This window comes from Electrona antarctica, assembly GCF_951216825.1.
Source record: "Electrona antarctica genome assembly, chromosome: 23".
NCBI classification, from domain to species: domain Eukaryota; kingdom Metazoa; phylum Chordata; class Actinopteri; order Myctophiformes; family Myctophidae; genus Electrona; species Electrona antarctica.
Genome location: NC_136804.1, coordinates 24,678,688 through 24,699,950, shown reverse-complemented (window position 1 = coordinate 24,699,950; position 21,263 = coordinate 24,678,688). Strand labels below are relative to the sequence as shown.

Below are 21,263 nucleotides of genomic sequence, written 5' to 3'. Positions count from 1 at the left end.
AATTGGAAGGCGCCATAATTCCATTAGTGGTGTCAAAAAGAATCGATTCAGCAATACGACATAATCGATAACCGCTGATCGAAGCCTAAATATAATTATAATACTGTTATATATTAAGGGTTAGGGTTCTTATATAATATAATTCTAAACAAAATATGTTTTTCAGTATATCTGACTGCTTCTATTGACTGATTAAAAGGTTGCCATAGTTGTGTAGTCCTATAGAAAAGTGTGAAGCATCGTAGAATCGAATAGTTACCTGGTGAATCAATTTACAATTTAGGCATTTAGCAGACGCTCTGAATCCAGAGCGACTTACAGTAAGCAAGAACAACACATGGTAATACATCAAATACATAAAGAATACATTAGAAAATAGTAATCAAGAATCATACGTAAGCTAAGAACCTAATATCCGTCTAACAGTGGAATATCTATATAATGAAACTACTGTATGTGTACACTATACAGAGTGCTATGTCTACATAAAATGCTATATTTATGAGCCTTTGTCGAGGCTACGGAAAGTGCTACGAGGTGGGTTTTCAGACCACGGCGGAGATTGGGAGTGAGTCTGCGGTTCCGATTGCAATGGGAAGTGCGTTCCATAGTTTTGGAGCTAGAAGGGAGAAGAGTTTGGGACGTGTGGAGCATAATCGAATTGAACTGTCAGTGCCTCTAGATTCCATATCGGCTTATTCATTCACTCAGGGCAGGCCAGTGGTGGACAGACAGACGGCATGCAGGGAGACGCAGTGTGACTTATATTAGTGGGGCTGACGAACGACACAGGTGTTAATGAGGAAGTGGAACAAGGCTGCACGGGACTCATGTCTCCTAGCATGCACTCATTATCTTTCGGCTCAAAAGTGAACACGCACGCATGCGCGCGTGCACACACACACGCACCATATATTTTAAAGGAGCATGTTAGTTAGTTAGTTAGGAGCATGAATCGGGCAGAGAATAGAAGCCTTTGGTGTGTGTGTGTGTGTGTGTGTGTGTGTGTGTGTGTGTGTGTGTGTGTGTGTGTGTGTGTGTGTGTGTGTGTGTGTGTGTGTGTGTGTGTGTGTGTGTGTGTGTGTGTGTGTGTGTGTGTGTGATGTATCTGGAAATCACAATTCACATTCTGTTTTAGCTAAAGTGTAAACCTGGATCTTTGTCTCTCATTGAGAGAGTGACATGACGTGTTTAGACAGGATGTATGGGCAGCTGCAGGAGGGACCCTAAAGATCTGGCTTGCTGATAGTAAACGGCCAGGCCTCTAGGACACCTACTGTTCTGTGCTTGTTTCCTGGTGACCACTACCTTATTTAGACATGACCATTTGGTATAGGGGGGTAGGGTAACCTGAGATCACCTTTGCATTCTTCCCTTTGTTGTCTCTGTGTTTGAGTTGTATAAGGTCTACTGAAAATGGTTGTAACAGTTAGTTCAGTGGCTCACACGCCGTGAGGCGGGTGGGCCAGGCCCATGGCTGTGAATGATGTATTGAACTCTGCAAATAAAATGGAACTCCGGAACCTTCATCTGCCTGCCTGTGCTTTTTCATCCATCTATCTGTGCAGAACTTCTCCGTATTTTTGCCTGAGTATTTTCTAGTCTAAGTATTCAACGTCTGTTTATGCTCTATGGGGAGAGGGAAAGCACTCTCTCCTCTGTAGAACAGATTCTTCAAAGTGGTGCCGAGCTCGGTCGTGTTGATGCTTTTTGCGTCAGGCGAGAGAACCAGTGGACAATTCAGTCTAATAGATATTTCGGTCGGCAATTTTTTGGACGGAGGGGAACGGCGGCGACGACGGCGCTATGCGCACTGCAGTCGAACCAGCGAGACAATGGCGACGGCCTGCCCGGCGCGGTGGGGGGGTTTCATTCATCACCACCACGACGGGGGCGGCCTGCACCGAGGAGCGGCGATGGGCAACGGCGTGATGCTCTCGGCGATCGTGACCAGAGGGCGATGGACAGCGGCTGGACGGCGGGGAGAGGGGTGCTACGGAGCACAGCGTACCCCGGCCCGAGGGCGTTCATCGGCGGTCAGCGGTCCAAGGGAGGCGATGGCCACTTCATTGACTCTTCACGGCGCGTCTCGACTCGACAGGCGCCGGCGGCGAGGCGTCGTGGCTTCGTTCCATTCAGCGGCTCGACGGAGCTGATCTACAAGCTCGCAACGCGGCGAATCACAAGTTTCTGCCTCGCAGAGGCCTACAGGCTCCTGTGATGACACTGATTCACTTTCTCGTTTTTTTAGTCATGTTGTATTATCATGACTGAAAGGGAGGAGGTGATGTAAAGTGAATTCAGATCAGAATGAAAGTTTTCGGACAAAGGGCAACTCTCGACAACAGAGCGGCCTATGCCATGCGGTGCATAAGTGTACTGCATCACAAACCTCGTTTGGCCCGTGTGCGCTGACTGATGACGAAGGTGAGACAAAAGGAGAAGAAACGTTACAGAAGATTTTATTATATCAGATGGATATCGTTCCATTTGATTCCAAATGTATGTCTACGTTTGTCTAGTTCAACATAGTAATGGGCATGTATGTTGATTTTATGTGTCAGTATTTAATTAGAGAAGTTGGCTTAATGGGGATGATATGCCTAAGGGAGATTTGGAGCTGAATAGAAATATTTACCGGAGTAAAATTAGTTAGATGTCTCTTTGTCAGGCGAAAGACAGCGCTCCTGTCGTACGCATAAGTATTAATCATCCTAATTGTGCATAACGTTCTTATTTTTGTTCGAATAAATTTGTGAATGGGAAAAGTCAACGAAGGTATTTCTGCTATGACATGTGGGGAAAACTCTAAAGTTATATAAATTACTCTAGGATTTTAACGTAAGTGAATAATAGTAGCATGCACGAGATCTGGAAAAACTTAGTTAGGGTTTATGGTCGTCGGTGGTAACAGTGCTGTTATTTGTACGAGCCTTGGGGAATCTAGAGTGTTGAAATAATTATAGATGATTTCTGCATGTCCTAAAAAGATGAGTTAACTAAACAAAAATGAATCATTTTATGAATGACTATGGTAAAATTTATCCTTAACATTAACTGATGCTAAGAGCATCAGATGTAAAGTTTGAAGAACTGTAACACACTTTGTATTCAATAATTGGGTGCTTTGGAGTGAAGCAAAAGGGGTTGGATACAGCGACGGTGTATTGTGTTTAAATGTCAGATATATGTTTACGGGTTATCATTTATGCCAATGATCATGTTTTGAGTTATGTAAGGTTAAAAGTGTTGATTACAGTACAGAGAAGTTGTTAGTGTGTAAGAGAGATTCTTACTGTGGTTTTCGGGCTGGAATGTATTTTTTACTATTTACTTACTTACTTATTTTTATTCATTGTATTTCCTATGTAATGTTTTAGCCTGAAATTAAATTGAACACAGAGGGGAGTTCTATAAGCACACCGATGATAATACTGTAATGGAATGAGAACACTGGTAACGAGTTATGTGATTTGAATGCCTAGAAGTTTGTAAGCCATTTTTAATTCTACTGTAATTGTTTGATTTCTTTGTGTCATCTTGATGTTCCAGTCAGTGCCAAAGGGAGGACGAGGGTCAATAATTGTGTTTCCATATTCGTTTTATGAGGCATGGTTGCCTCAAAGGGAGGTCTGATGTATCTGGAAATCACAATTCACATTCTGTTTTAGCTAAAGTGTAAACCTGGATCTTTGTCTCTCATTGAGAGAGTGACATGACGTGTTTAGACAGGATGTATGGGCAGCTGCAGGAGGGACCCTAAAGATCTGGCTTGCTGATAGTAAACGGCCAGGCCTCTAGGACACCTACTGTTCTGTGCTTGTTTCCTGGTGACCACTACCTTATTTAGACATGACCATTTGGTATAGGGGGGTAGGGTAACCTGAGATCACCTTTGCATTCTTCCCTTTGTTGTCTCTGTGTTTGAGTTGTATAAGGTCTACTGAAAATGGTTGTAACAGTTAGTTCAGTGGCTCACACGCCGTGAGGCGGGTGGGCCAGGCCCATGGCTGTGAATGATGTATTGAACTCTGCAAATAAAATGGAACTCCGGAACCTTCATCTGCCTGCCTGTGCTTTTTCATCCATCTATCTGTGCAGAACTTCTCCGTATTTTTGCCTGAGTATTTTCTAGTCTAAGTATTCAACGTCTGTTTATGCTCTATGGGGAGAGGGAAAGCACTCTCTCCTCTGTAGAACAGATTCTTCATGTGTGCGAGAGAAAGAGAAAGCGAGACAATGTAAAGGAGAGAGAGAGATCACTGAGGGGAACTTAATGTTTTGTATAGATAACTGTGACTAACTATAGATACATTATACATAATGATGGACATAGATAGCCACACAATGGCAACCTCTGTCTTCCACTCTCTAGAGTCTCCTGATTGAAAATGTTATTCACAGTATGTAGAATGGGTACATTTCCAATGAAAGCACTTGTCAATACAAAAACTGCCATGAGGATGAAACCATGAAAAGCACTAAGACTTGCTTTTACATCAGGGTCCTCCATTTTCAATTAATCAGAAGACGTACAAATATACACTTCTATGAAAAACAGGAAATCATCATATAAAGAAAGTCTCAGAACTCTGATTGTTATTACGGGGGCCATGCAGCCGTCCAGGCGGCCATAGGTGCTCTTTGAGAGCGGTTTTGATTTGAAGGAGTCTAGGGATTCACATTTCTTAATGGCTGTTGTGTTGGTAGGGCGTTCCACATTTTAGTGGCGTAAGAGCGAAATGAATTTAATAGCCACTAGTAGTGTGTGTATGTATGTCAAGGCTAAGATAAAGCTACAGAGTGTCCTATGATGATGGGTTAATGTAGCAGAAAAGCAGGCCCCCCTGCTGAGAAAGAAATAAAATATGGAGAGAGATAAAGTAGGGATTCTTTTGATATCGCAGAAGTCTACGGCTTCGCCGACCCACATGACTGGCTGGCTGGCTGCACTGCATGACAGAGAGACGGCAGCACGCGGGTGTGAACATAGCCCCAAGATGAATCCCAGTGCTCTCTCTCTCTCTCTCTCTCTCTCTCTCACACACACACACACACACACACACACACACACACACACACACACACACACACACACACACACACACACACACACACACACACACACACACACACACACACACACACACACACACACACACACACACACACACACACACACACACACACACACACACACACGCTCATCCTTCAAATGCGCCAACCCCTTTGCCCTTCATAACAGTCTATTACGACAATGTATGGTGGACTGAAAGAGAATACAAATACATATCAACGAAGGAATTGTGAGGCGGTGCAAATGTGTCCTTCACAAAGGACACATTACATATACTTTGTTGAATGATGAATTATCACAATGTGATGTGTTGTGATTGTATACTGGAGATCTGCTATTTTCTATTTTTTTTAAAATTCTGAAGATTTATTAAAGAGGGAGTGCCACAATTTTTGTATTTTTTCCAGTTTTTCATGTGTCTATGAGGTGACAGTACTTCATTAGACACCCTGGAGTCGTTTTTATGTGCAATGGTGTATTAACTCGGGCCAATGAAATAAACAGAAATATAGTGACATCACACTATCAGCCCCTCCCCTAACCCCTCCCCCTTTATCATACAACTACAGCTGTGGGTGTGGCTTCAGTTCAGGTGGATCACCACCACCCATCACCGCCCACCAGGAAAACCAGGCATACTTAATGAACTGGTGGGCATGCCCACATTAAAAACAACATTTTAACAAATACTGTACACTTTTTTGAAAAGATTATACCTCCTTATATAACAATAAGACCTGATCATGTTTTAGGGTGGAAAAAAATCACGGCACTCCACCTTTAAGGGACCAAGCCCGAAGGGACTTCTTGGGGAAACATACATAATTAATAACTGGGTCGGGCATGCATTTACAACTTTCATCGTTCCAAGTAGGCCAGTGCCCAATGGGCACCACTCTAGTATTAGTATAGGAGGGCCGTGGACAGGAGTCAACCAAGGGGCCAGTGAGGCTATTCAACGTTGAAGCTCTGGGCCCTAGTGGTAGGAGGAGGGACTACAGGCGGACCCGTGGATTCATGACCGGGAAACCCCGTGCAGCTGGACTTTAACATTGAGCGCTCGGTTGCACTTCCGCATGAGACGGTACTTCCGGCAGTCTTCCGGGTGCTTCAAAACGCCACTGAGCAACTTCCACTGACATGAATAGCTGGGGGGGCAGAGCTTCGCGCCAGTTCAGTCTCTATCCTTTTATATACTCTATGGAGTCAACCCACAGAGCCTAGCCTAGTCCTTCCACACGCCAGATTGGTCTACCTCCCAGTCCCGGCAGAGTAGTTCGGGAGCGGCGGATTGTGTGGCCCTGGTCTTTTCCTAATGGGACTGATTGTGGGTAGCTACTGGGACGAAAGTCGGGACTTGATCACCCCAGCTGGGTCACCTGATGACCTTGGGATACATCACTGAGGATACGTCCCAGGTGCATCCATGCAATGTTTTCTTTTCGTTCGCCTATCCTGGTCTACTGAACAGGCTCTACTTATATATTTTGGGCATTCATGCCCAAAATAGGGAGGCCAGGGTGAAATAAGTCGTTAAAATGACAATAGTCTTCTTATAGGCAAGAAAAAGGGGAAAAAAAGGGGGTTTTCCAAGAGGTCAAGAAATATGCTCCCTGCTTCTATCGTGTACGAGAGAGTAGTAATGCAATTCTTTAATTGACATGGCATGTAACCCCCCTACCGCGAGACCCCCACTCCCATCCTAACCCCACCCCTGTTCCGGAAGGTCCTTCAGGACGAGTTCTGCGCATAGTTCCTCTTTTAAACAGCTTGTGTGTTCCATTTTTACATTCAACTGAAAATCATATGAAGTCAAGTGTGAAATTGTGAATATAGAACGCCACCATTCCAAAAGTACATAGCACCTGCTGTTTTTTTTCCCCCTCCTCAAATCTAGAAATATTACACATCACTTATCTGAAAACTGTTTCTTCATCTGAAATGTTCACAATGTTTTAATTTCATGTATTATTCATGTTGAGGGGCAGGGAGCTGGATTCGATGAGAGGGAGAAGTCATTGCATGGAAGTTATGATCACACGCTATTTGAAGCCTTTAGTTTAATTTCCGCCACAGCAAAACATTAATCGATTTCACAAGCTCGCTAAATAAAAGCTGCAGGAATACATCCTCACCTCAGATATTACATTTTAAAACTTTCTTTTTTTTTTGCTCTCAAAAGATGAACACAAAAATCCAATTTGAATCTTGTCCTCCTTGATTTGAAGATAACAAGGCAATTACAAGTTATTTCCAAACGCAATCGATTATTCGTGTAAACCATTTTTGGACAGAATAAATCTCTCTGCTATCGGAAAGAAACTACCTAACTCCAAAATGTTCATTTTTGAGGAAATTTTAAATATACATTTGAGGAAATAAAACCTTATATTTTAAAACAATGCAATACTGCCTCATCAAAGTTGGTATTGTGAATTTATATTGTCAATTTAGCCTACTTGCATGAGAGTAGGAGAGGTGGTGGAGTTAGCTGCTTTAGCAGACAGTTTGAGGGTCCAATGGAGTTAAGAGGTTTTCTCCGAAGACACTGCTGTCTGCCTTCCTGTCTGCCCTCCCTCCCTTTTCTCCAGTTCCTCTGGCACGACACACACACACACACACACACACACACACACACACACACACACACACACACACACACACACACACACACACACACACACACACACACACACACACACACACACACACACACACACACACACACACACACACACACACACACACACACACACCGACAGCAGTAGTGTTATTAGACGGTTGTACTTACAGTAGGCCAGTCTGTCATTGTCATCCACTCTGCAGAGAGCTAATGAAGGCAGGTCATGTTGGCTGGGCAGCACAGTGACTCTCTCTCTCTCTAACTGCCTTCTCATTTCCCGACTTCATATGTTCTATTCCCTGTGACAGGTCTTACCTTTAATGCAATCATGCTTGCTTCCTTTCCTACCACGTAGATCGATGAGAAAATACTGCAGTCGTTTTCAAAATGTGGGCCCAAGGAGGCACAGGTCAAGTCAAAATGTGGGCCCAAGGAGGCACAGGTCAAGTCAAAATGTGGGCCCAAGGGCCCAAGTCAAAATCTCAAGGCAAACCACATCCATGCAAAATAGCCACTCTAATTTTGTGAACATATTTATGAAGACAAGGTAATAATGTATGTCATCATACGATGGAGTCGTGGGGTTGATTCTTGCTACTCTCTTTTTTTCTGATGCAAGGAAGCTGAGGGCAGCGCCAAAATAATGGCTGCAGCTGTGTAGTTCAAATTGTTGTCTCTATCCCCCGTTACTGCAATGAATGTCACTGAAACAAATTCCAATCAACTCTATTGACATGGCAATACTTTTTTTTTTTTTTTAATCTTGATTTCCAAGTTCACGTCGCAACGTTTGCAGACAGGGGTTCTCAACCAGTGGTCCAGGGACCCCCAGTGGTTCCATGAGGGGGTGGTCCCCAGCTAAATATTATAGAGTTGGTAACCAAATGGACCCTTAATCCCTTATAGATCTTCAACTCTTGAGAGCGTAAAATGAAACCAAATGGACCCTGGTTTCATGTTACTCTGTCTTGATCAACGTTTGCCTGTTATCTCTCCTATGGTACCTGTGTGGTGGTGGTTCCGGGTTATACTAGTGTTGTTGTTTATTATCGACAGAGTAGCTTTGCGTAGCCAGACAACTATTCCACAATCTCCGAATGCTATATAGAGTCTGGAAGTAATCCGTTTGTCATTTCGGTTCACAAAAATATATTTTGTATTTCCATTGCAGCTAAGCAGCAAGCTATATTTATGCTTAGATGATTTATATTTATATTGGAATATACAGAAGTGGGGAGGAGGCTCCACTTCTGCTTTATAAAGTATGTATACTTACGTTACCCAACCAATATTGAAACATATGGTAATTACGTCACCATTGACAGCCAGTTATAACCCGACATTGAAACATATCTTAATTATGTCACCATTAACATCTAGTATATATACCTCCGAGCATACGCATAAAAAAGCCAGCACGGCCACAATACTTGCACGCTCTGCTTGCACAAGTAAAAATATATATAGATTTACCGTTTTACCTGAACCAAAACTGCATTGCTACATTTTCAGTCGCAAATCAACATAAAAGAACACAAGATGAGTTTTGAGTGCAGTTCGTCCATTACATGACCTTTAGTTTTGTAGCTCTATTTCTGGGTTTTGAGTGGGTTTTGTCCATCAGACCAAAGAAAGAATTCTCCGTCTCATCTCTCTTTTACACGGCTGTGTGATTCATCCAATCACTCAATAGTGTCTCGGGCTGAATGTCATGATGCCCTAACTAACTCTCAACTGGTTCATGAAACACGTCATAAGAGCCTGTACCCTTTATCAGCCAGGTACTCAAATATAAACAAAAACACAAAAACCTTTCATTCATACAAACATGGAAACACGTCACCATGCATGTCAGCCTGCCTCAACTACTCACAAAGACGCTTTCATGCCAGGGACCCGTACACATTGAAATTCATACATATTTAACACATATTTTCTCAAAAGCAAAGCCTGTGCAGTATAAAGGCTTGGCACAGAGGTTGATTCATTGATTGAAAACGTTATTAAAGGGACACTTCGCAAGTAGGTTCATTAGAATAGAATAGAATAGACTTTTATTTGTCATTGCACACAAAGCATACACTGAGCATACAACGAAATTTCAAGGGAGCTCCCACATAACCGTAGTACATAAATACAACATAACACATAACATACAACACGAAGTAAAGTGCATGGTGATATTATAAAGTGCATGATGGATGAGAAGGGAACCAATAAATTAACACAGTCCAATTAGAGACAGAATGCATGATGCATATGAGGGGACAGTCAATGCTCATGTCGTTCGTTTAGCAGTCTGACTGCGTAGGGGAAAAAGCTGTTTTTCAGTCTTGAGCTACCAGCACTGATGGACTGGTATCTCCTCCCTGAGGGGAGGAGGTGAAAGAGATAATTAGCAGTATACTGTGGTTACTTGGGTCGTTTGATGCGTATGTCCCGTAGCAGCATATGACGTGATGAAGATATGTACCAATGCCAGGGTATAACTGGCTCTCAATGGTGACGTAATAAAGATATGTCTCAGTGTCGGGTGGATTAAAGGAAATGCCTCTATGTATATATGTATATGTAATTTGTAAGTTGATTAACAGTATACTGTGGTTACTTGGGTCGTTTGATGCGTATGTCCCGTAGCAGCATATGACGTGATGAAGATATGTACCAATGACAGGGTATAACTGGCTTTTGATGGTGACGTAATAAAGATATGTTTCAGTGTCGGGTGGATTAAAGGTAATGCCCCTATGTATACATGTATGTAACTACTGCCATATCAAGGACAAATTAATCATTACGTCATACGCTGCCACGGGACATACGCATCGAAGCACCAGACAAAAAAACATTACTTGCACGCTCTGCTTGCGCAAGTAACTATCTCGACGCACCTAAGGTCTCCTCTGACTCGCCGTTTCCTAAAAACGCCATAGCCACTCTAAATGTGCTGACCTCATCACATTTGTGATGACGGCTATGGCCGTTTTTAGCCCAAAGAGTGTTTTTGTGCAAAACTAATGCTTGGAATGGATTCAGAATCATGAAAACCCCCTAGTTTGACATGTGACATGCTACTTAAAGAATGATGAATGAAAACTTTTAGCAACCAAGCTTAATTTCATCTGCTAAGCAAATGTCATCTATATAGAGATGACATTTGAATCATAAAAGTTTATACTAACCAATATTTCTGGGTCTAATATGGGACTTATGTGGGCTTCCAGTAGACTAATACTCCACACCAACATCGATACAGCATGGGGAAAAAATATTTGAAGTTTTGGGTCTGAGAGGCTAACTGTCATCACAACCCCCCCCAGGTACCTGTCTCATACTGGGCTGTGCATAGAGTATATAAAAGGATAGAGACTGATCTGGCGCGAAGCTCCGCCCCCCCAGCTATTCATGTCAGTGGAAGTTGCTCAGTGGCGTTTTGAAGCACCCGGAAGACTGCCGGAAGTCCCTCCTCCGGACCTCAACTTTGAGGTCCGGAGTGACGTATGCAACCGAGCGCTCAATGTTAAAGCCCAGCTGCACGGGGTTTCCCGGTCATGAATCCACGGGTCCGCCTGTAGTCCCTCCTCCTACAACTAGGACCCAGACCTTCAACGTTGAATAGCCTCACTGGCCCCTTGGGGCTGTGGCTAACTGTCATCACAACCCTCTCCCCCCCAGGTACCTGTCTCATACTGGGCTGCATGATCTACCCGGACGGCTGGGACAGCGACGAGGTGAAGAGGATGTGCGGCGAGCGGACGGACAAGTACACGCTGGGCGCGTGCTCGGTGCGCTGGGCCTACATCCTGGCGGTGATGGGCATCATGGACGCCCTCATCCTCGCCTTCCTGGCCTTCGTGCTGGGGAACCGCCAGGACGGACTGATGGCCGACGACGAGCTGCTGGGAGACAGTAAGCATGGAATAAATTTAAATAAAATCTCCAAGACTGTAAAAATGTAATGATGATGATGTTTTAGCCCGGTATGATCATTCTAAACCTATACTGTTCCACATAAAAGCCAACCAGTTGAAGAAATCACAGATTTGAGGCATTAACCTCTTTTCTTTTATGACATTTCTGAGACCATTCATGTTTCTGGAAGATGCTTCTGCAGTGATGTAAATAGGTTTTCAATGTAATGGGTCCTGGGGCGGTCTTTTAGATGGGTCCCAGGGACATTGTATGAGTCCTACTTCAACGACGGTAGAGTACAGAATTGTATCCCAGGACCCCCGGAGGATGACGTGATTGCATCCTTTCTCAATTTAGTGAGTCTAAGGATGCAGGATGCAGGCTATTTGAATCACTGCTTCTAAAACTTGTATTCTATTTCTAGTTTGATCACTTCAAATACTCTTTTCCACTTAAAATAACTAGCTTTTTCCACCACTGATTAGGGATCATTAGGATTTGTAGTAGAGAGAATACCACTAGCGAGGGAGAGGAAAGATGCGATTGAGACAAAACAACAAACAAAGAAAGAAAGAAAAAGAAACGTCGATCTGCATTTATATTCAAAGGGAATGACTAAAACGGCGAGGAGGAACAGAAGGAAGGTAGAGGTGAAAGGAAAACGAGGGGATGAGGAGAGAGAGAGAGAGAGAGACACACAGGGAAAGAATGTCGAGCTAGCGAGGCTTAATTGAATCCTGGGGATAACGGGACAGAGTCATGAATTACTGATGGCTGTTTACACAGCTGGCAGCCAGCCAGGTCTAAATTAATCACAGCATCGCTATCAGCTGAGCCACAGTTGCCAATGCGTATATCTATTCTACGTCCGAGCATAGGCATGGTAACGCCCCGCCTGCCTCTGATTGGCCTACCGACACTGCCCGTCTTGCCCATAGAGGGGTCTTGCCAGACTGTCCTCCGAGACGCGAGGTTACTCCGTGGTGGGGCCACATGTAAAATATACGGCATAAACAATATATTAGTTTGCCTCTTCTACAAAACATTCTCTATTATATCGTACTTGTATTATTTATTTATTTCCCACCACGGAGTAACCTCGCGGCCAATTATATATAGGCCTACGTTTTTTATGATGTTTTGGTGAAAATGTGACACAAATCTTTGAATATATATTCTTTCAGAGCGAACATTTTTAACTCATATCTTTGCTTCTTGGGGGGGTCCCTGGAACTACATATTTTCAGATGGTGGTCGGTGGCCAATTACATATGATTTTGGGGGTCCTTGACATGAAAATGTTTGAGCACCACTGACATAGAAACATAGGATTTAGAAGGCATTTGTAGAATCGTCCTCAGGTCTAAATGGGTTAAAGTTACTTTACACCACTGTTTATGTCTCAGGTAGTTTTGCACCTCATTGACCTCAAATAGTCACTTGTGTCATTTATACGTTTTACAACACTGCCATCTATTGGTTATGTGTAACCACAACAGCCATTTAATCTTCATTGTAAACTGGTTTCTTTCTTCCCACAGAAACGGGTAATAATGCCATATAATGTCTGCCAATGGTGCCACACACACACACACACAGGTAAGTGATCTGCCAAGTAGCACAGTTTCAATCAATATTATTCGCAGTCATGTGTGAATTTTAGATTAATTCCCTAATTATAGTTTGTCAAGCTTGATGTAGCCTGCAGCAGAGAGAATATTCGATTTTCACTCACTCCTCAGATTTGAAGCCGCATTAACTCGGAGGCCGGAACGCATCTGTGTCACCTTAGCTTTTAACCATTATTTTAAACTTTAGCAGATATACATAAGCTCAAGTGGCACTGAGTGCCGCGCTAAGAGCTTGTATATCTTATACATCTTGAAAACCTGTGCAAATCTTTGAATATAAATTCTTTCACAGCAAACAAATACATATAATTCTGGGGAAGGACATGAAAGTTTGAGAACCACTGACATTTTCATAAAACTGTCATGATTTGGAAGACATTTTGTATAGAATCTGGCCTCAGGTCTCAATGAACGGTTCATTCAGAGCGTCTCCCTTACCGTGTTTTTGCCGTGCTCCCGTTTTCTCCAGGTTTCGGTACCTATAGACGTGATATTACTTCAGGAGGACGCAGCTGCAGAAGTCCTGGTCCATCCATCGTGTAGCTGGGCCGAGCGGGGTGGAGGGAGCAGATCAAAAGGAAGGAGGATTCAGAGACCTAAAAACCTCCATTGAAGCGAGGACCCAGACCCCACCGCCGCCGTCGTCTCTCATCCCGTCAGAAAGGAACCCTGTAAAATAGCATCCTTATAAGCATCTCCATCACTTTGTTTTGGATTATCACCGCCCGTCGCAACATCAAGACGCATCTTTAAATGATTCAGTGTAAACGCAGTTGCAGCATCATGAAACCATCTTTCATCTTGAAACGTTCATTGATGTGTTTTGAAAGTTGTGGCGCACAAGTTTAATTAATTAGGCTGTTAATAAAAGATGGTCTCTCTGCATGTTAAAATTAGGCTCAAGGACTCCAGGAGGATTTAAGAGCACGGAATGATGACAGCAGCCAATTCAAATCGTACCAAATGGACCGGATTTTGACCTAGACAACCAAGGACTCAACATACCTAAGGTCAAGGTCTTCAGGTTGTTGGTGAATTGTCACAGAGCAGTGTATTATACCATAAACATTGTTGTGAACATACCATGAACATTATGTCGATGCAGAGAGCCGCCAAGGTTTGGATTTTCACATTATGCGATCACTGACTGACTCAGACAGGCTCCATGCACTATGCTACTACTATAGGCTCCATGTACACAGAATATCTCTTCCTACTTCCGGGCCCCTTCCCTACTTTCTTCACAGGTGTTACTGATGATACTAATGAAGGCTCTGTTCCATTCTGGTCAGACAGAGTCAGAGACAGTGCTGAGATTGTGCATGTTGGCTCACTGGAAACACTCTGCTACACCAGTGGGTCCCAAAGTGTCCTGTTCTAAATGGCCCCGACTGTACGAATGGAAACAAATGGTACGGGTCCATTTGGTTCCATTTGTACACTCTCAGAGTTATGGGGGGTCCTTGAAATAAAATAAAAAGTTTGAGAACCAAGTGGAACAGAGCTTTCATTGTTATCATCGGTAACACCTGTGAAGGAAGAAGGGAAGGGGCCCGGAAGTAGGAAGAGTTATTCTGCGTGCAGCTCCAGAATGAGCGCAGATGAAAACACATGCATACCACCAGCCTGTTGAGATCATGGCAGACAGCATCCCACGGCGACAACCTCTGCTGATGATGTAGCTTGAAACGTCAGAGAGACTAGAGCAAACGGAATGTGCAATGTATAGTTAGCAAATGTTTGATGTGACATGATCAAACAGAGATTAAGAGGTTTCTCTAGTGACACATGGCACAGCAAGAAATAAGATATTAACCCCTTTGACCTAATAGGCCTATGTCACAGCCCCCTTTCCACGCCCCCTTCCGGTAGCTAGTGGTGTCATTTAACATTAGGCATTTACACTTTTTTTCTCTGGAGAATCTAAGTACATTTCCTAATGTTAAAATGTCAAAGACCGATAATAATATGAAGAAAACACAATGGTATAACAACTCAAATAAGTAGAATAAACCTTACCTTTACAAAACGGTAGTTTGTGGCTTGTGAAAATACCTCTTTTAACATGGAAGTCTATGGACCGCAGAAAAAATAACACCATTAGCTCCAAAAGGGGGCGTGGAAAGGGGGCGGGGAAATGCTGTGAGATAGGCCTATTTGAGTCATGATGATAGGAGAGGTTTTTTCAAAAAGATTTTTGAAATTCGCTCACCTACAATCTCACAAAACATTGTGATGCTGTGTGAGTTTGTAGATCGGCTAATTTGTTTGTGTGAAAATGTAAACAAATAATAATCAGGCTTAATTGGTGAATTGTACTGAACAGGAGATGTCAAATGTATGAAATCTATTATTCTATGTATATCTACATGTTGGATATGTCCGCGTATTTTGTCTTGACTTTGAAGTGTACTGATGATGATGATGATAGTGTTTTCAAGCTGTGAGTCCATTATAGTGAGTGCCATACTTTGTGAACTGACAATGTTGTAGAATACAGAGGGCACACTGGTGCAGTTAACAGTGGCCCAAATCCTTCAGGCCTGTGCAATACTGCTGTGTTTCTCTTTGTTCCCCCGTTATTCTTCACTGTCTTATTAAAAAAATATTTGGAAAAATGGACGGACAAATGGGCTTTTAAAGCAGTGAGCTGAATGGTCTGTCTACTTTCAAAAGGAAGAAAACGGCTTGCACACAATTGGGCTCCAGTTGAATACGTGACTTGTAAGTAAAGGAGGGCCTCTCTCATTCTTAACTGTCTGGTGAGGAGCATGTAGCTCCAAACATGTGGACAGTGGTGGAAAAAGTACTCACATTTTTTACTTAAGTAAAAGTTTCAATCAATACTGCAATTTAGAAGTACTCTCTAGTAACTGAGCACCCCATACCACTGTTGGAATACCCTATTTTATAAATTTAGACTAGGCCAGGGGTTTTCAAATTCAACTGATTATGAAACAGGCACCTACCACTACAATCTACCACTGTTGTGTTGGGTGGGGGGATATGGGCGTGATGTGGGGGGAAAAGCTTGAAATGAAATATTGACTGTTAAGGGCTTAATTTAATTTGTTAATTTAAGGTGAATTAAATCAAGCCCTTAACAGTCATTTAACTCACCTGCTAGTTGTCCAGAGCTCAAAAAAGATTGAGAACCACTGATCAATTCCTTTCCCATGGTTGCCCTTATTCTGTTCTCTTAACCTTCCATATTAAAAGGACATCTTTAGTTTTTTTCAACCAACGTTCATGTTTTAGGTTGGTATTAGAGAAAGTAAAAGATGAGTGTTATTTATTTTTTCATTTTCTGCTTTCTTTCGTTTTTTGCGATTTTAGCTATTTTTGACAGGGGGGGGGGGGGGGGGGGGGCAACATTTGACAACATTTTATAACAATTTCTTTTTTATTATTTACTATAGTTCATAAAATGTCATCTGCCCACAAAAGATCACGGGGGGGGAGGTGACAAACTGAAAGAGCCTACACACAGTATGGCATCCCCCTAGTAGTCCTACCCCCTTTTGTGGCTAGATGTAATTTCCTGGGATCTAGTAGGACTATAGTAAATAATAATAAAGAAATCGCCATGACATTTTGTAAAAGATTACATATTTAGCCCCTTGTTCGAATGCCCCCGCCCCGCTGTCAAAAATAGTTAAAATCGCTAAAACGAAAGAAAGCAGTACATGAAAAAAAAATTAACACTCATCTTTTACTTTCTCTAATAACCTAAAACATGAACCTTGGTTGAAAAAAACTAAAGTTGTCATTTAAACTCAGTCATACATCACAGAATGTAGCTCATAACATGTCTATGGTGGATTCTTATGAGACAAATGCTTTGCAGATTGAAAGAGGAATAATTCAAGCTTGCCTTACAGCTGCAATGTTGGCGAGTTAAAACCCTGTTTAATAGTAATACAAGATCGTACTTTTCTATTTGGATGAATGGGCTGTCAATGGAGGGTGGTAGAGTAGAGCGCTCACAGCTACCAAACGGCCCAGTGGAATTCTCCAATTGCGGCTGGAATTGACGACATCACCCTTGATATGCACATAGCTTCAGGATAAAAGTGTGTGCAGAGACACGTGCAAGCCCATGTGAACACCTGTGACAACCCCCGAGAGGAGATGGAAACGCAAACACTACAGTGTTAATGTGCACAAAGCTCCAGTTGCGTCAGTAGTCGTCAATACAGTGGTGATTGATATTCAAATTCTATGGGCGCGTTCGGAAATAGCACACAGAGCGCACAGTGCAATGCAAACTAATAGGTGATTGCGCTCCCGGTGCGCATTTCCGAACGCACCCCACATCAGTGTCAGTGGTTTTCAACCCTTTTCCTATCAAGGCCCATTGTTTATTCAGCATTTGCGCCACGGACCACCATTTGATGAGATTTCGCCTCTCAGACCCAAAACTAAATTATTTTGTTGTGCGTTGGATAAGATTTAGTCCACAATTCCACACTGTATTGATGTTGGTACCATTAGGAGATACAACAGGCAAACGCTGATCAAAATAACAATTCTTCTACATTCTCTAATTGTGTAGACTTCTTGTAAATTACGTAGTGAAGATGTTTAACAATAATTTGTTAACTCTTGAGAGCGTAAAATGACACCAAAAGTTAAACGGGGTCCATTTGGATACCAACTCTCCATCATTTTTAGCTAGGGACCATGTGGAACCCCCCCCCACAAAGGACCACTGGTTGAAAACCACCATTCTATATGAATTAACAGACTATAAGTAAGAATCATCATTTCCTGTGCCACCCCACAAGTGATCTAATGTCCCTTGGTTAATTTCCATTGGCTAAGGGAAGGAAAAAGAAATAAAATAAATGAAGTGATTTCTCACACACACAGCAGCTTGTGGTCCTCTGCTGATGGATAGCGAGCTTAGCATTTTCCCGGTCCTAGACGAGACAGAGAGACACAGGATACGACAACAAGTGGTATAAAACTGTCATTACAGTGATTTATTATAATGAACCATGAAAATAGCCAACCAGTGCGGTGTTCTGTGAGTCTTTTCTCCCCTCCGAACTAACATACACTCACACACAAATAATAATAATAATAAAAAAAGAGACAAAGTTGAAGAGTCCAGAACTTTGAAGGAAAAAAAAATAAAAAAAATAATGCTACTGTCACAGAAAACATTCAGCTTTGCCAACAGAGCGCTCGTATTTACAACCATATTCAAAAAAGAAAAGAAAAGAAATGGGATGGGAGCGAATTGTACAAGCATAGAAAAAAAAGAAAAAGCTAATATTTACAACCTGTTTCCTGGTGAAAGCTGGAGTAACCACCTATACATTAAATTACACTTTCTACAAAGAACCATTGATATTCAAAAATAAACCGCCAACATCCTACCTACGGGTGACACCTCACTCTGTCTACCTCAGAAGACTACAGCACACTCTCCTCGCTTTCACGTTCACACGTTCTCCTTTTCGCTATAATGCGACACTCCAAGTGACACGCGACAAAAACACAAAGGCACGTGACCTCCATACGCACTCACACACAAACGTACAGTTACACACACACACACACACACAAACGTACAGTTTCGTACGTACACACACACACAAACGTACAGTTTCGTACGTGTACACACACACACACAAACGTACAGTTTCGTACGTACACACACACACACACACACAAACGTAGTTTCGTACGTGTACACACACACACACACACAAACGTACAGTTTCGTACGTACACACACACACAAACGTACAGTTTCGTACGTACACACACACACAAACGTAGTTTCGTACGTACACACACACACACACACACACACACACACACACACACACACGTACACACACACACACACACACACACAGAGTATGAGTGCAGCCTCCTAGGGCAGAGAAGCAGTCTCCCAGAAGGGGCTTTTTCTGAAATCTCTGCAGCGGTGCACAGAATATTTGTTGTTACACAGAGAGGAATAAAAAAAATAATTATTGTTCGTTCTCTATACAAAAAGCTTTTCTTTCTGCTATAATAAGCTTGCTAGATAAAACAAGTACAGGGGTGTAGAGAGAGCAGACGACAGTTGAAGGAAGGAAGGAAGAGCGAGGTGAAAAGGACTAAGAGACAAATGAAGGAAAAGGGCTATAGGCTGGAATGTCCATTTGATACAAAGTGCGGGGGCCTTACAATAGGAGTCCAAAACAAGACAACTGGACAGAGAGCTTGTCTCTCTATCGCAGTAGGAGAGGATTATATCAAACTATAAGGGAGGCCAGAGACAGGGTTATGAGCACCGGGGGATTAGTCCATCTTCAGTTTACACAAAGTAGATTTTTTGTCTCTCAAAAGATTGTTGCAACTTCCAAATTCCATCTTCTTTTCGTTTCGTTTTTAAAAAGTACCCTTGTATCCCGCGTTCTCCAGCTGTTTTTCCATTGGCCATGTTGTGTGTTCAGGTACATAGAAAACATATCTACAGCTTATATAATACATACGCTGTTGGGGAGGAGGGCCCCTCTCAGGCAGAGTTCATAGGGGCAGGTATAGGCCGGGCCCTGCCAGCGGGGGGGAGGTCAGTGCCACCCTGTACCCAGGTACCCGGAGTTATGGAAGGGGGCAGAGGGGGCAGGAGGAGCCCCACGAGTCCCGCTGGGAATCTGGGAGGACGCCTGTGGGGCTTGGCCTGGGCCCGGCAGAGCCTGCTGGGGCGGGGGAGGCGGAGGGGGAGGCAGTCCCGTCTGCTGATGGGGGGGTGGCGGGTAGGCGGAGGGAGGGGGCACCGACAGGGTCGTCTGGAAGGCCCCTAAGTTCTGGAAGTGGTGGGGGGGTGGCGCCTGCGTTGAAGGGGCAGGGGGAGGAGGGGGTGGAGGCGGCGGGGGAGGAGTCAGTGACAAGAGGGGTCCGCCGCCGCTCGGAGCCGACTGCTGCTGGGGGGCTAGCTGGGCCTGCGGAGGAGGGGGCGGAGGGGGCGAGGCCGCCACCAGCAGGAGCTGGTGCTGCTGGATGGGGGTGACGTGCTGCTGCGGGGGGTGTGGCGGGGGAGGGGGAGGTGGGGGTGGGGCGCCGGCGCTCTGGTAGTGCAAGCTGTGGGGCAGAGTCTGCATCAGGGCCGCCGCCGCCGGCGGGGGGTAGGGCGAGGTCACGGCCGACTTGAACCCGGGGAAGGCAGAGGGGGCCGTTTGTCCAACAGGGAAATACACCGCGGAGGCCGGCGGCGCTGGCGGGGGAGGGGGTGGCGGGGGCGGAGCGCTCTGGGCGTTGTACTGCGGAAGGAACGGAGCCGGCGGGCCCGGCGGAGCCACGGCCAGCTGGGCCTGCTGGGGCAGGAGGACCGGAGACTGGGAGGAGAACAGCGCTCTCTGGCCGCGAAAGGGCGACCCCGCAGCCTGGGCGGGCTTGGGGGAGTGGAGGAGCGAGGAGGAGCCGGGGTAGGGGACCGGCGAGGAGGAAGGGAGCAGCTTGGTGGGCGTCAGAGGGGCCGGTGGTTTGGGGCCGCCGGCGGGCTTGCTCGGCATCTGGCCGGTCGGGTTGGGCGTCCGAGGCTGACCGTCGCTGCCGTCTTCCTCCTTGGCCGGCCGGAGAGCGGAGGGCTGGGCCGGGCCGGCAGAGCCAGGAGAACATGGCTGGAGGAGGGAGGAGAGAAGCAGAGAGGATACAGCGTTGTTCCAAATGTTGAATACATGAAGGTGATCTGCAATATGTACAGGCCTGTCACAGTCATTACATAATCGCAATGCTAAGAGATAATTGCAATTCTTTTTTGCATAGTCAATCGTTTCCCATGTTTTAAATGATTAAACGTGTCGGTTATTTATTTGCATATTTAAGTTATTTGTCATATCCGTTATTTATGTCCTTGTATATAGTATATATTTGTCATTTCTGTCCAATTAGTGATCAACTGATTTCGAAGCCTAAAAGGCAAACGGAAATACAAATTGTTAACGTTCCAATGTTCAATGCAAAAGAACCACAATTAAAATCATTTAATTGCTATTATTAATGTGACAATTGATCGTCG

General features: G+C 44.1%; 2 protein-coding genes across 6 annotated transcripts in view; one reads left to right on the top strand and one right to left on the bottom strand.

Annotated features, from left to right (window-relative positions):
• Positions 1–15,785, top strand: part of lhfpl3 (LHFPL tetraspan subfamily member 3) — a 37,482-nt gene extending 21,697 nt beyond the window's left edge. The window contains exons 2-4 of one of the 2 annotated variants that reach the window (XM_079494287.1): positions 11,376–11,609; positions 13,154–13,210; positions 13,710–15,785. In XM_079494287.1, the coding sequence (XP_079350413.1) occupies positions 11,376–11,609; positions 13,154–13,176 (257 nt within the window). In that variant the 3' untranslated portion in view covers positions 13,177–13,210; positions 13,710–15,785. Of the gene's footprint in view, positions 1–11,375; positions 11,610–13,153; positions 13,212–13,709 lie in introns of both variants that reach the window. The other variant, XM_079494288.1, reaches the window with a different exon arrangement.
• A 2,417-nt stretch (positions 15,786–18,202) lies between these two features.
• Positions 18,203–21,263, bottom strand: part of kmt2e (lysine (K)-specific methyltransferase 2E) — a 51,568-nt gene continuing 48,507 nt past the window's right edge. For all 4 annotated transcript variants that reach the window (XM_079493799.1, XM_079493798.1, XM_079493800.1 and 1 more), the window contains one exon: positions 18,203–20,865. In XM_079493799.1, coding sequence (XP_079349925.1) covers positions 19,816–20,865 — 1,050 coding nt within the window. In that variant the 3' untranslated portion in view covers positions 18,203–19,815. The remainder of the gene's footprint in view (positions 20,866–21,263) is intronic.